The sequence below is a fragment of the Candida tropicalis genome, assembly GCF_000006335.3.
Source record: "Candida tropicalis MYA-3404 genomic scaffold supercont3.1, whole genome shotgun sequence".
Lineage (NCBI taxonomy): Eukaryota > Fungi > Ascomycota > Pichiomycetes > Serinales > Debaryomycetaceae > Candida > Candida tropicalis.
The window spans coordinates 2,101,119-2,114,581 of NW_003020038.1; the positions used below are offsets into that span (position 1 = coordinate 2,101,119).

Sequence of the window (13,463 nt, forward strand, 5' to 3'; positions counted from 1 at the left end):
ATATACTGTGAGGACAGAGAAATATCCAACTGGAGAAAAATTTGCAACAGTATTTGAACAAAATCATCCAGTGTTGAGAAAGAAGTCTCTTTCGAAGTCTCCATAAGTTTCATAGTACCAATAACTCCATGTCAGATCTTCTTTTACTACTACGAAGGAGGTTCAAAGTTCCTCGGATACGATATACCCAAACACTACTACGACACTACTCATCTATTCCATCAAAGGATTTCTTCCTTGAAAACAACATTACAAATGATATAAATACTCCTACACCAGATAACCAGTTTAAGGAGTATTTTAGTAATAGACTGAAGTTTGTTAATCCTTGTTCATATTTTAACAAATATAATGCTTCTAAGAAACCATTTGAAAATATGGATACCCCACCAGATCATTTTCAAAGCATTATAGATCGAAATGAAAATAGTATCCCCAAAGAAGGCTCAATAGTCGAAGTGACATCACTTAATAATATGAAGCCAAAACTTGGTATAGTGGTGAGACAAGCTTTATCACGATTTGATGAAAGGTATAATAAACTACTCGTATTAACATCGGATAATGAGTTGATTGATGTATCTGCATTTAATGTGAACTTTCATTTATATCGTGTCCTACTCCCACAAGGCTCGATAAACTTTCATGAAATTGTGAATAATAGATATGATGAAGATGACACAAATAGGATTCAAGCAGTGGAATTTATAAGGTCATTTGTTGATGATGCATTGGAACTCAAACAGGAACTACATACTAAATTGGATCGTGTTTATTCTCAATTTACTGGAGATACTATGAATTCAATTACACTAATTGACATCATTGATGCCATAAAGTTTAAGGAAACGACAGTTATTAAGATAGGAAACTCATTTTATAATCAATGTGTTTTATTACTTGCGATACATTGGAGTTTAGTCGATTCACCTAAATGGATTGTTCCTAATTATTTAAGTAACAATAAAGTTTCAAATGTGCTCACTGGTCATTCAAACAACTTTCATAGTACATCGGAATATTTTGTGACACCTTCTCCTATATGGATGTCAATATCAAAATTCATAGAACAAGTTGAATTAGTTGAATCACGAGATGACATGGAGAGTTTCCTTGATGAATTGAAACAATTACCGGTAGATAAATTAAGCTCATTCTTGGAAGTTTATGAAGGTAGACATATGGCTTACATTCTTGATGTTTTAAAATTTGCATTAGTATATCCTCATGAATTAATAATGGAGAGCTTAAAAAAGTTGTCCGTATTTAGTGATGAGTTATCATCAAGAAAGATTTATAATTTCCTTGTTGACATTCATGTATTAAATGATAGCAATGATATTTTACTGTCACTGGGGTTGATTTCTGGTTCCGGAGATAACGATCTATGGTCTAATCTACAAGCTGAGGGTTATTCTACTGACTTTTTCAAACATTTGAGATCCAAAAAGACATACTATCAAGATCATGTTATTTATGGATTACCAATAGATGGAGACAAATCTAGTTCTCGTTTAGCTATATCTTTGGAAAATATCAATGCAAGAAAAGATGTGGTAAACATCCACATACCAGATATCACAACCATAATACCACCAAATAGTTCAGTTATGGAAAACATTTTTGATAATCTTTCTACCCACTCATCATCGTTAACCAAATTGATGGGTGGTAAAACCATTGGTGATTTATTTCCAGCAAACCTTGTAGAATCTAGGAAATTCCAAAAGTATGAAACCGAAACTACTGATAATTTGTGGGATGATGGGTTGGAAACAAAGAAAAGAAGACCTATTTCGAAGGCAACATGTATGACAATATCATTTCAGTTTAATTTTCACGAAGGTGATCCATTCAAATCATTCAAAGATAAAGTATATGTTAGTTTTGATTCCATTTCTGATCTAAATGTGAAAATTCTTGACACTGAAACAATTGAAAAGTGTTTATCGGGTCAATTAGAAAGTCCAATATTTAGATTGTTAAGACGTACTCAAAGTCCGAATTCATCTGGTAAGGTCCAATTGAATAAAGCAGACATTCACAATATCAATTATATTAATGGTATTATGAAGTCTTTTTTCAAAAGTCGAGAACATTCTGGTGCTGCAAATATCAGCCCAAATCAGGAAATTGTTCCAACAGATGCATCAGCTTTGACAATTGAAGAATCTGCAAATTCTCAATCATGGATTGTTCGTGATACACCAGTACCATCACCAAAATTTGATTTTTTTATTAGAGAGTTGCAATTGTTTGCAGGTGCATTGGTAGGTGAATATTGCTCACAATACAGTATTCCAATAATCAATGAGAACCAGACTATCGAACCCACAATTTATGATATGGATAAAGTAGTGGTAACACATGATAATTTATTGATTCCTCCATATGAATCAGAAAACTATCATCATAGTGTTATAGCCAAAGACCAGCATGGTTATATATCCCTACCAGGAAATCTTGTGTCAAAGAACTATTTATCACCAAAAACGAAAACAACTACTGCACAGCAAAATTTACCAATGGGATTAAAGAAAGGTTTTGTTAATGTTGTTGATGTTTTCACTAAAGGTGAGGCAATCTTGAATCAATATCAGTTACTTTTTTACCAACATGAATTACTTGCTCGTAAGTTGAGTATGGATTGTGGGTTTCTACTGACAATGCAGAAATTTATTGATTTAAAACAACACGGATATGAACTTCAGGGGCCGTTAACAGAATCTCAAATAGAATCTCAGATGAGAGTGATTAGAAAAGGTAGTACAAAGGCAAACTACGTTGGGAGATTTAACAAAAAATACTGGACATTGAGATGGTTAGAGCAAGTTAAGTTAAAGTTGGATGTTATTGGAGAATCGAGATTATTCCGATGCATTGTCACTCGTGTGGGTGAAACTATTAATGCAGGAACAATTTGTCAATGCTATTGTGTGGATTTTGGTATTGAGATTGAAGTCTTAACGGAGAAACATGAAATACATATTGGTAGTAAATTAACATGTGACGGGATTATAGAGGTTGATTCCATAAATGGAGTATGTTTATTAAAAGATGAAAATTATGGCACCTCATTATATTTATAGAATGCATTCTTGTATATACACACTCATAATAGATATTATGTATTTATTTTGTATATTATATTGATTTGGTGTTTTCGCATCATCGTGGAGAATTGCTTATATCCCGGAAATTGCAACTTGCGTTTACTTACAGACGACAGAAAATTTTCACGGGAAATTTTTCAGTTCTCTTCAAGATTGACTCATAAGTTTAGCACTCTTTCTAAAACCACATCAAATCTCCCAGAAAAAGCAAAAGAATATAGAATGGTATGTATTATATATGTATAACACTTCAAACTAATTGTTAGAATATCTCAGACTAACACGAAATGCAGTCTCAACTGGTTCAACCAACAATTGATACATTAAAAAAAATCATCGATACCAATAATTCATTGTCTGATAGTCCAAATGTTTATCCAGTTTATAAATATGTTCCACATAATGATATAACTATTCATCAAGCATATTTGAAATTATCTAAATTGAATGATCCAAAAAGAACAGAATCTTTTCTTTTCGAATCTTCAATTAAAGGTGATACTGTTGATAGATATTCATTTATTGGTATTAAACCTACTAAAATTATTAAAACTGGAGATGATGAAAATAAATATCCAAAAGGTTTTTGTAATGTTGATCCAATCACTGTTTTAGAAAAAGAATTATTGAATTATAAACAAGCTGAATTACCTGGATTACCTAAATTTAGTGGTGGAGCAACTGGATATATTTCTTATGATTGTATAAAATATTTTGAACCAAAAACTAAAAGACCAATGAAAGATGTTTTAGGTTTACCCGAAGCTGTATTGATGTTTTGTGATTTGGTTATTGCATTTGATCATGTATTTCAAAGATTTCAAATTATTTATAATATTAAAATAGATGAAGATAATGGAAGTTTAGAAGAATTATATAATCAAGCAACTGCTAAAATTGATGAAGTTGAAAAAATTTTATTAACTGAAGTATCAAATGAAGAAATTGCTCCAAAACAAGGTCCAATTAAATTAGGTCAAAATTTCACTTCAAATATTGGTCAAGAAGGTTATGAACAGCATGTTACAACTTTGAAAAAACATATCTTGAAAGGTGACATTATTCAAGCTGTTCCTTCTCAAAGAATTGCTCGTCCTACTTCATTACATCCATTCAATATTTATAGACATTTAAGAACAGTTAATCCATCCCCATATTTGTTTTACATTGATTTATTAGATTTCCAAATCATTGGTGCTTCACCAGAATTATTAGTTCAATCTGATGCTAAAGGCAGAATCGTGACTCATCCAATTGCAGGAACTATGCCACGTGGTAAAACCAATGAAGAAGATGAAAAAAATGCTGAAATTTTAAGAGCTAGTTTGAAAGATAGAGCTGAACATATTATGCTTGTTGATTTGGCACGTAATGATGTTAATAGAGTTTGTCAACCAACTACTAATTCAGTTGATAAATTATTAACAATTCAAAGATTTTCCCATGTTATGCATTTAGTTTCTGAAGTGAGTGGTACTTTACGTGAAGACCAAACTAGGTTTGATGCATTTAGATCTATTTTCCCTGCTGGTACTGTTAGTGGGGCTCCTAAAGTTAAAGCCATGGAATTAATTGCCGAACTAGAAAAAGAAAAAAGAGGTGTTTATGCTGGTGCCGTTGGACATTGGGGTTATGATGGTAAAACTATGGATACTTGTATTGCATTAAGAACCATGGTTTATAAAGATGGTATTGCTTATTTGCAAGCTGGTGGTGGTATTGTTTATGACAGTAATGAGTATGATGAATATGTTGAAACTTTGAACAAGATGAAAGCTAACAACAATACAATCGTTGAAGCCGAAAAAATCTGGGCTGACAAAGTTGGATCAACTGAAGTTTAACCTCTATTACATGTACAATATCAGTTCCTGAATCCTCCAAATTCTTTATAATTATTAATACGTTTGTAATTATTTGTGTATTAGATAACAATCGGAATTGCCAACAAAAAAACAAACACACACACAGAGAAAATGGTTGTTGTAGAATCAATTGAAATTTTCCTGCAGACAAGACCAGTCGGATTTAATCGTGGAAAAAAAATAATAATTATTGTTTAGAGTCACATGACTTCTAGCCGCACCCAAACAGCAATAGTTAAATTGATGAACACACACAGAGAGAGAGAACAACGTCAAAGTTTCGCTGCTCCTCCCGCTCCACCAACGACATTGAATAATAAAAATATCGATGATCATCTTGAAATTACCACACAACAGGGTTCACCAATTCTACAAAAATAATAATACCATTTTCTTTTTTTATTGATTTCGTTCCTTTATTATCGCGGTTTATATTTCTACTCAAAGTCATCAACCAATAAATTCAACGAACATTACTGTGTATTATTATTATTTTTATTTCTTTGGTTTTAATTAGAATTTAGGTTTTTTTTTTTTTTTGGTTGGCTTGCCATTTCGGTTGACCTTACTTTTTTTTTTTCGTTGATTGACGATTTATAATTCCAACGAGTTTCAACACATAAATTGTATTAGTTCATTAAGTTTAATAGGTCAACACATGAGTTCAGCAGAAGTAGATTCAAATACAACTTCTGATTCAAAATCAGGATCAACAGCAGCAGCAACAACTACTACAACACAAAAGAATCCTTCCCGTACTCCCACTTCATGGGATGCTGAAGATGATATTCTTTTAATGCACCTTAAGGACAACCAAAAATTAGGTTGGAAAGAAATAGCCAGTCATTTCAATAACAGAACACCAAATGCTTGTCAGTTTAGATGGAGAAGATTGAAATCAGGTAATTTGAAGAATCCTCCTAAATCTGCTGCTGCTTTGGGTGCACAATTTAAACAAAATCCAAATATGAATGCAGCAACAAAGAAAAAGAAAGCCACACCAACACCAACATCATCATCCTCATCATCATCGACGACTAAGAATAAAGAAAATAAAAATACCAATAGTAATCTTAATGATTCAATAGGAAATATTTCTCGAGAAGATACTGCAAGTCAAACACCAACTAGTAATAGTACTAGTAATTTCACATACAACCCAATGACAACAGGTACTTTTCAAGGTTTCGACAATAGTATTTCAACGGCGTTAGCAGGTCTCAATGCGTTGTCTAATTCCCCATCTTATATTTCAGGTTCATCTCCTCCAACACCAAGAGGTGGAATGACATCGCCAAATATTAGAGGATCCATTTCCGGAACCAGTTTAAGTCACAGGTATGAGGCATCCCCTGGAGCAAGTGGAATTGGTGATGATCGTCGTAGGTCAAGTGTTAATGGTCCTACATCAAGTAACGGTGGATATTATGTCGATGTATCTGTTGATCCAACTATGAATCTCCCACATAACAAATCACATCCAACAACTCCTTCAGCACTTACACCAAGAAATTCTACTTCAGGAGCAGACAAAGCATCAAATCTTGCCACTAATCATAGAGCATCTATATCAGGAATAGCAAGTATTTCTGCATTACGCAACAATTCAATTATACAATTCACAACAGATGAAAGAGGATCTATACTGTCTTTGGGTAGAGCATCAGTTTCTTCTTTGCCTTCAAAATCAATGAAAATACCTCATCATGAACTGGGGAATACGGCGCTAGCACATTTACCAGTTTTGTTTGGTGGTACTGGAGGAAGTGTTAGTGGACCTTCAAGAAATTCAAGTGTAAGTGGAGCATCTGGATTACAACAATCGGCATTATCAAGTTTACGTAATGGAAGTACAGCTAATTCAACTACTGGATATTTCTCACGTTCTGGATCAGTGGTGATACCTCATAATGCCGATAAAAAGGATGAAGAACCTTTGAAATTTGATAAAGAACGACTGGAGATGGATAATAAGAAGTTTAATAAAATTAGGAGAAATATGCCACCAAGTACGGTATCAAATAGAACTAAAAGAAAACCAGGTACCCCACAACCTAAACTAGATATACCATGGACAATGGAAGAAGATGAATTATTGATTAACAGACGTAATAGAGAATTATCATTTGCTGAATTGTCTATCTTATTACCTCAACGTACAGAAGGTGAAATTTGGGCACGTATAGATCATTTGGAGAAGTTGAGAAATGGAGGTCATAGAACAGCAAATTCACGAGATTCAAGAAGATTAAGACAAGAAAGTATAGGACTAGATGATATGGATGATCTTTATGATGATGATGACGATGATGATGTGCTTAGAGTAAGTGATGATGACGATGATGTATTAGTTGATGTTGATGATATGACTCTTCCCAAGAAAAAGAAAAGAAGAATGAGTTCAGCTGTCAATCCATTATCTGTCAGAAGCACAATTAGGAAATAGTTCATACTCCATATTTTTTAGTCTTTTTTCATTTCTTTTTTTTTTTTTTTGTTTTACTTACAGGTTTGATTTTTCTTTCTTTGACATATTTATAAATGCATCAAAATTAAATATATTACAAATTCTTCTTGTATTGTTAATAATATCAAGTTTTTTTTTGTTATTATTATTCTTAACAGACTACATGACTCTAATTTAGTATAATTTCAAATCACCAGTAACTTCGTCAAGAATACGTTTTGGTGCAGGACCTAAACCTAAAACAGTTGCACTTCCAGCAGCTATTTGAGTTCTTCCAGCATCATGAACAATATAAGAATTTATACCTAAACTTATAGCTTTAGCATATAATAAATCCATTTCTTCTTGATTTGGAACTTGTAAGGTAATTTTAGCAGTTCCATTACCATATTCCCAACGTCTAACCATTTCAGGATTATAAGATTCTAAATTGGCATTAGTTATTTTTTTATATAATGCTAATGCTGCATGAGAACATTGAGCTGCTGCTTTACCTTTACCCATTTTTAAATCTTGTCTAACTATAAGTGTCATTCTAACTTCTCCTGGAATTTCATTCAAACTTGTAGAATTGATATCTAATCCATCATCTTCCTCCTCCTCGTCGTCGTCGTCATATTCAGAATCAGTTGTATTATCTGTCATTTCAGATGATGATGAAGTTGATGGGAGTGGGATATGGACATTTCTTGGTTTGAGATTTTTGGTCTTTGAAGGAGCTAAAAATTGATGTAAATAATATCCTGTTACAAATGATATTACACCAACTGATACAATAGTAATACTTGATTGGTTAGCCATGGTTATTTACTAATAATGACGGAGAGAACAACTGATAACTAAGATTTTTATGATTCACTAAATATTTTTTTCTTTCTTTTTTCTTAGGCATTTTTTTCTTGCGTCTCTCTGGTGCGAATGAGTATCCAATACTACGGAGTTCTGCTACCAAGTTCCAACGACATCTCCACGACCACGTCAGGGACCTTAGACTCCTTGAATATCAATTTATATTATTATGTATTTGAATATCATTAATTATACAAGTACTTTTTTCTTTTTTGTAGATTTCTTCTTCAATTGTTTCTTTTCAACTTTATTACTATACTTTCTCCAATTATCAACTCTTACATCTCTTTCATCTTCCCAATTTTTCTTCAATTCCCTTTTTAATTGTTCTTCAACTTGTCTAGTCTTTCTTAATTCATCTTTACGTATAGTTTCATGTTGTTTATAAATTTTTGATAAATTTTCTTGATTTATTTCATCTAATAATACTTCTTTAACTTTATTTCTTATCTTTATATTAATATCATCATTAAATTCAATTATTTTTGTGGCATCTTTTGGTTTATAAGCATCATAAATAGATTGTAAATGTTTAATTTCATTAATATCTGATTCTAAATCTGAATTTAATTTAAATTCTGATTTTTTTAACTTATCAAATGCTTCAGGTGCTTTAGGATTATCGATTTTATCAGGATGTATAAGTAGTGATTTTTTTCTATAAAGTTTTTTAACTAATGTTGGTAAATCATTTGAATTATATGATGGTGATATTGGATTAATTTCAAGAATTGAAAAATAATCTAATTCCGAACATGATAATATCCTATCGATTTCTTTATTTTTATTTAATGCTGATTCTTCTATTGAAAGTATTCTATCTAATTCATCTGACATTCTTGGGAAACTCGTCACTCGTGTATGTTTAACTGATTGATAAAGAGAGGCATGAAATCGAGTGTATATATGAGATTTTTTTTTTGTCTGTTAGCGATATTTTCTTAATTTTTTTTTTTTTTCAATTCCTATCGTTTGTATGTTTCAAAGATCAAGAAGAATAATTCTAAGGACAATGTCAACTAGTTGGAAACCAAGCTATTATGATATTGGAGTTAATTTCTCTGATTCAATGTTTCAAGGATATTATAATGGTTCATCAACATCAAAACATCCTTGTGATATTAAATCAATAATTGAAAGAGCTCATTTATTTAATGTTGATAAAATGTTAATTACAGCATCTACTATTCAAGAAAGTGAAGATCATTTTAAATTATGTGAAGAATATTCAAATCAATTTGATTCTACTGCTGGTGTACATCCATGTACAGTAGCTTCAGAATTTTATAAACCTGATCCTTCAGAAGAAGGTAAATTCATTGATGAATTACGTGATGATGTTGATGAAAAATTAAATCGATTGAAAAACATTATTATACAAGGTCATAAACAAGGTCATGTTAAAGCATTTGGTGAAATTGGATTAGATTATGATAGATTACATTATAGTACGAAACATCAACAATGTGAAATGTTAATTAAACAATTGGATTTATTAAAAGATTTAAAAGATTTAAAATTACCTTTGTTCTTACATATGAGAGCAGCATGTGATGATTTTATAAATATCTTAAAACCTTATATTGATCAAGGTATTATTGAACCAGGTAATGGTGTGGTTCATTCATTTACTGGAACTTCCGAAGAATTGAAAAAATTATTAGATTTAGGATTTTATATTGGTATAAATGGATGTTCTTTGAAATCTGAAGATAATTTAAAAGTTGCAACTTTGATTCCAATTAATAAATTAATGATTGAAACTGATGCTCCTTGGTGTGAAATTAGGAAAAGCCATGCAGGTTATAAATATTTAACTAGTTATCCAAATAAATTTTATCCACAAATTAAAGATGAAAAAGAAATGTCCCTGGATCAATTACCAAAGACCACGTTTAAATTAGATGAAAATTTACCATTTCCTTCAATTAAAAAGGAGCACTATGGAAAACATAAAGATTATGTTCAAACATCAAAAGAAAATGCAAAGAATCCAGAATTGTTAGAAACTAGAATTGGATTGTTGAGTGAACCAATGATTAAATCAAGAAATGAGCCAGTCAATGTTGGTCTTGTAGCAGAGATTCTTTGTGCATTACACGGATTTAAAACCGATCATGAAATAGAACAATTCATAGATACAGTTTTTGAAAACTCTTGTAAAGTATTTCAAACTTCATAGATTGTATATTAATTAACTATTTTACTTGACTTTTACCTTACTTTACTTTATTGTTATTTTTGTTTGGCTCTTCTAAGAGTACTTCTTCTAGGTTCAAGTTTAGGCAAAGGTTTTGCAACTACAGGTGTTCTTATTTTAAACGTTCCTTTAGGTCTGCCTCTACCTCTTGGTCTATTGTCACCTGCTAAAACATCTATTGTTTTTCTCTTTGGTGGAGGAGGAGGTGGTGCACGTCTATTCCAATCAATATCATCAAAATCATCAGATTCAAGATCAATAATTTCTGGGGAAACATCTTCATCGGACGAGTCGTCCTTTATTTCAATGATTTCTTGTTCTTGTTCATGTTCCTCCTCTTCGTCTTCTTCTGATGGATCATCATCATCACTTTCGTCGTCATCTTGTAATTCAATCTCTTCTTCTTCCTCCTCCTCCTCATATTCATCATATTCTTGGAAATCTGGTTCATCGTCATCAGTCGAATCTACCTTTATCACATCTTCATCTAGATCATCTTCAATAACAAAGTTCTTTATATTACCGTTTGCATGAGGTTTCTTTTTGCATCCAATACCAGGGTAGCAAGGAACATATTCAACAATGCTTTCACTGATAATATCTTCGTTCTCTGTCAGTAGATACATTTCAATTTCTTTAAATCCCTCTTCTTCAAAAGTATACGGATTATTAATATCATCTTTCAAGAAATTTGTAATTAGTGAAATACTATTCTGTGATACCGTTGGAGCGGCTTTATTCTGTTGAAATTGTTGTTGTTGTTCTTGAGGAATTGCAGGTGCTGAATTTATACCACCACTTGGACCAAATAACATTGGTTTCCATAATAGATTTTCATATCTCAATGTGGTATATGACTTTTTTTCCCATTTTTCAATCTCTTCATTAACCTTTTGTACATTTATTGTAATTGCATATTTGTGAGTTATCGGGTTTCTCATTAAAGAATCCAATTGCTCCAAACCAACGATTACATCTGACGGGATCATTCCTGTTAATTTACACAACACATCAATTGATAATGAAATGGGTTTTTGGTTCGATGAGTGTTTCAAGTATTTTTCATGAATTTCTCGTAACTTGTAAGCAATAGTGATCCTCCAATAATTTCTATAACTTAATAAACCCAAATCACTTAATGGTTTTTCGGGAGTTCCGTATTTAAATTCATTTCGACTCAATAAATAACTAAAATCAATTAATAAATTACCATATCCTTTTCTTTGATATATAGGCAAGGTTAAAATACAAGAAACATTATAATCGGAACTATTCAATTTTTCTTTAGAAAAATACCCCACAAAATGATATTTCGAAAAATCATTATCGTCAATTTCTGTCAAAATATAAAAAACAAATGGCTCAACATCATAATATAAAGTCTTGGAATTCAAAAATAATTTGGCTAGTAAACATAAATTTTGACAATAGTTAATGTTTTTCCTACCATCAACTTCCCAAATCAGAATTTTCTTCTCTATATCTCGATAAATTTCCAACCCGGGTGGATGATTATTTGAAAAATTACAATTTTTCAATTGATGTCTTTGATAAGATATAGGAGAATTCATGTATTTCAAACAATGTTCACAAATGTACAAAACTTCACATTGGGAATACTCCTCGGGATATGGTGCAATATACCAAGTATTGATTTCATAATCTCGAAACACAATGCGATTGATTTTTGATTTACTTAGTGTTAATACATTTGGTGCAGGTGTTGACTCTGCACTTTGTTGTGGTTCGAGATGATTTTTGGAAGGAGGTAGGGAATCTTCTTTTTGTGGTTGGTTTTCCTCTGATGTGGATTGATTTAATGTCTTGTTTCGTAACAAAACACCTTCTTTGAGAAATTGATTAAACTGATCCTTATCTTCTTTTGTCGGATCAGTATTATTAATTATACAATCAGGGTATTTCAATATTCCATTATACGGTAATTGTCTATCTTCCAACGAATCCTCTTTGTCTTCATCTTGTATTCGAAACCCATTTGAAGCATCATCATCATCATCAGTACAATTTTGATGCTTAAGAATAGTATCTATTGGAGTGTTTAGTAGCGATACTCCCAATTTTTTGTCATATTTTATAGTAATCCAACATTTCCTCTTTCTCATCTTTATTTTCACACGAGAATTCCTTGCCCGTTTCGCTGGCTTCGATATTCCTGCAACTGTGCTAGAAACAACCGGTAAACGGGTGTTCTTTAACATATTTTTCAAAGAATAATCATTTATTGGTTTCACCCTTATTGTTCGTTTATCTAGATCCTTAGGGACAATATTAGAATATATATGATTATTAGTTATCTTCAACTGCTTTAGTAGTTGCAGTCCCATCGTTGTCAATTATAGAATATGAATGTTTGTCTAGTGTTCTTGAATACCAACCAAAATGACAAAGATCAACAGCGACAACAACAAAAAACAAAAATAAACATTTCTCTTCAAATCTTCTTGTCAGCCATGCACTACCTTTTTCTTTTTTTTCTTTTCCTTTCACTGTTTAAAAGAAGGAGACAAAAAAAAATAAAAATTCGCGAGTGTCGGTCGTGTATCAAAGGCGAATCAATCAATTAGAGTTGATTTGCAACATGGTAAGCCCAAATTAAATACGAGTTGAAATGAAAACATGTGAGCATGTGAGGAAATGACGTATGGAAAATGATTGATTAAATAGCATAAAGAAGCATATGTGAGTACAACTAATTGATGAAACATTTGGAATTACCAATTATTGAGCAAATCATTGCAACACGGCTGTGAGTGCTTTTCCAAAAGGAATATTGTAACTTATATGTCAACTAAATACCATAGAAATAACCCTGGCAGTATATTATACCAGAAAAACGATATCCAATATTTGAAATTCAATTGATTAAATTATAATTTCCAACAAACAAACGACAGCAAAAGAAAAAAAAAATTCTGGCACCAAAGAAATGAAGAAAAAAAAAAAATCCA

The 13,463-nt window shown here is 31.6% G+C and overlaps 7 protein-coding genes across 7 annotated transcripts; 4 read left to right on the plus strand and 3 right to left on the minus strand. All coding sequences in view use genetic code 12, as the record gives it.

The window, feature by feature from the left end:
* Positions 1-128: 128 nt before the first annotated feature.
* CTRG_00930 (uncharacterized protein) lies at positions 129-3,089 on the plus strand (the record flags this gene model as incomplete). The annotated part of the gene is made up of 1 exon (XM_002546102.1): positions 129-3,089. One exon carries the CDS (start codon positions 129-131, stop codon positions 3,087-3,089), a length of 2,961 nt encoding a protein of 986 aa, XP_002546148.1.
* A 311-nt stretch (positions 3,090-3,400) lies between these two features.
* Positions 3,401-4,957, plus strand: TRP2 (anthranilate synthase; the record flags this gene model as incomplete). Its single annotated transcript, XM_002546103.1, has 1 exon — positions 3,401-4,957. The coding sequence occupies one exon, from the start codon at positions 3,401-3,403 to the stop codon at positions 4,955-4,957; it is 1,557 nt and encodes a 518-aa protein (XP_002546149.1).
* A 679-nt stretch (positions 4,958-5,636) lies between these two features.
* DOT6 (Dot6p) lies at positions 5,637-7,424 on the plus strand (the record flags this gene model as incomplete). Its single annotated transcript, XM_002546104.1, has 1 exon — positions 5,637-7,424. One exon carries the CDS (start codon positions 5,637-5,639, stop codon positions 7,422-7,424), a length of 1,788 nt encoding a protein of 595 aa, XP_002546150.1.
* A 195-nt stretch (positions 7,425-7,619) lies between these two features.
* On the minus strand, positions 7,620-8,246 carry CTRG_00933 (aminoacyl-tRNA hydrolase; the record flags this gene model as incomplete). The annotated part of the gene is made up of 1 exon (XM_002546105.1): positions 7,620-8,246. One exon carries the CDS (start codon positions 8,244-8,246, stop codon positions 7,620-7,622), a length of 627 nt encoding a protein of 208 aa, XP_002546151.1.
* A 237-nt stretch (positions 8,247-8,483) lies between these two features.
* Positions 8,484-9,131, minus strand: CTRG_00934 (uncharacterized protein; the record flags this gene model as incomplete). The annotated part of the gene is made up of 1 exon (XM_002546106.1): positions 8,484-9,131. The coding sequence occupies one exon, from the start codon at positions 9,129-9,131 to the stop codon at positions 8,484-8,486; it is 648 nt and encodes a 215-aa protein (XP_002546152.1).
* Positions 9,132-9,270: 139 nt separating this feature from the next.
* CTRG_00935 (3'-5'-exodeoxyribonuclease) lies at positions 9,271-10,476 on the plus strand (the record flags this gene model as incomplete). The annotated part of the gene is made up of 1 exon (XM_002546107.1): positions 9,271-10,476. The coding sequence occupies one exon, from the start codon at positions 9,271-9,273 to the stop codon at positions 10,474-10,476; it is 1,206 nt and encodes a 401-aa protein (XP_002546153.1).
* Positions 10,477-10,529: 53 nt separating this feature from the next.
* Positions 10,530-12,839, minus strand: SAS3 (Sas3p; the record flags this gene model as incomplete). The annotated part of the gene is made up of 1 exon (XM_002546108.1): positions 10,530-12,839. One exon carries the CDS (start codon positions 12,837-12,839, stop codon positions 10,530-10,532), a length of 2,310 nt encoding a protein of 769 aa, XP_002546154.1.
* Positions 12,840-13,463: the final 624 nt, after the last annotated feature.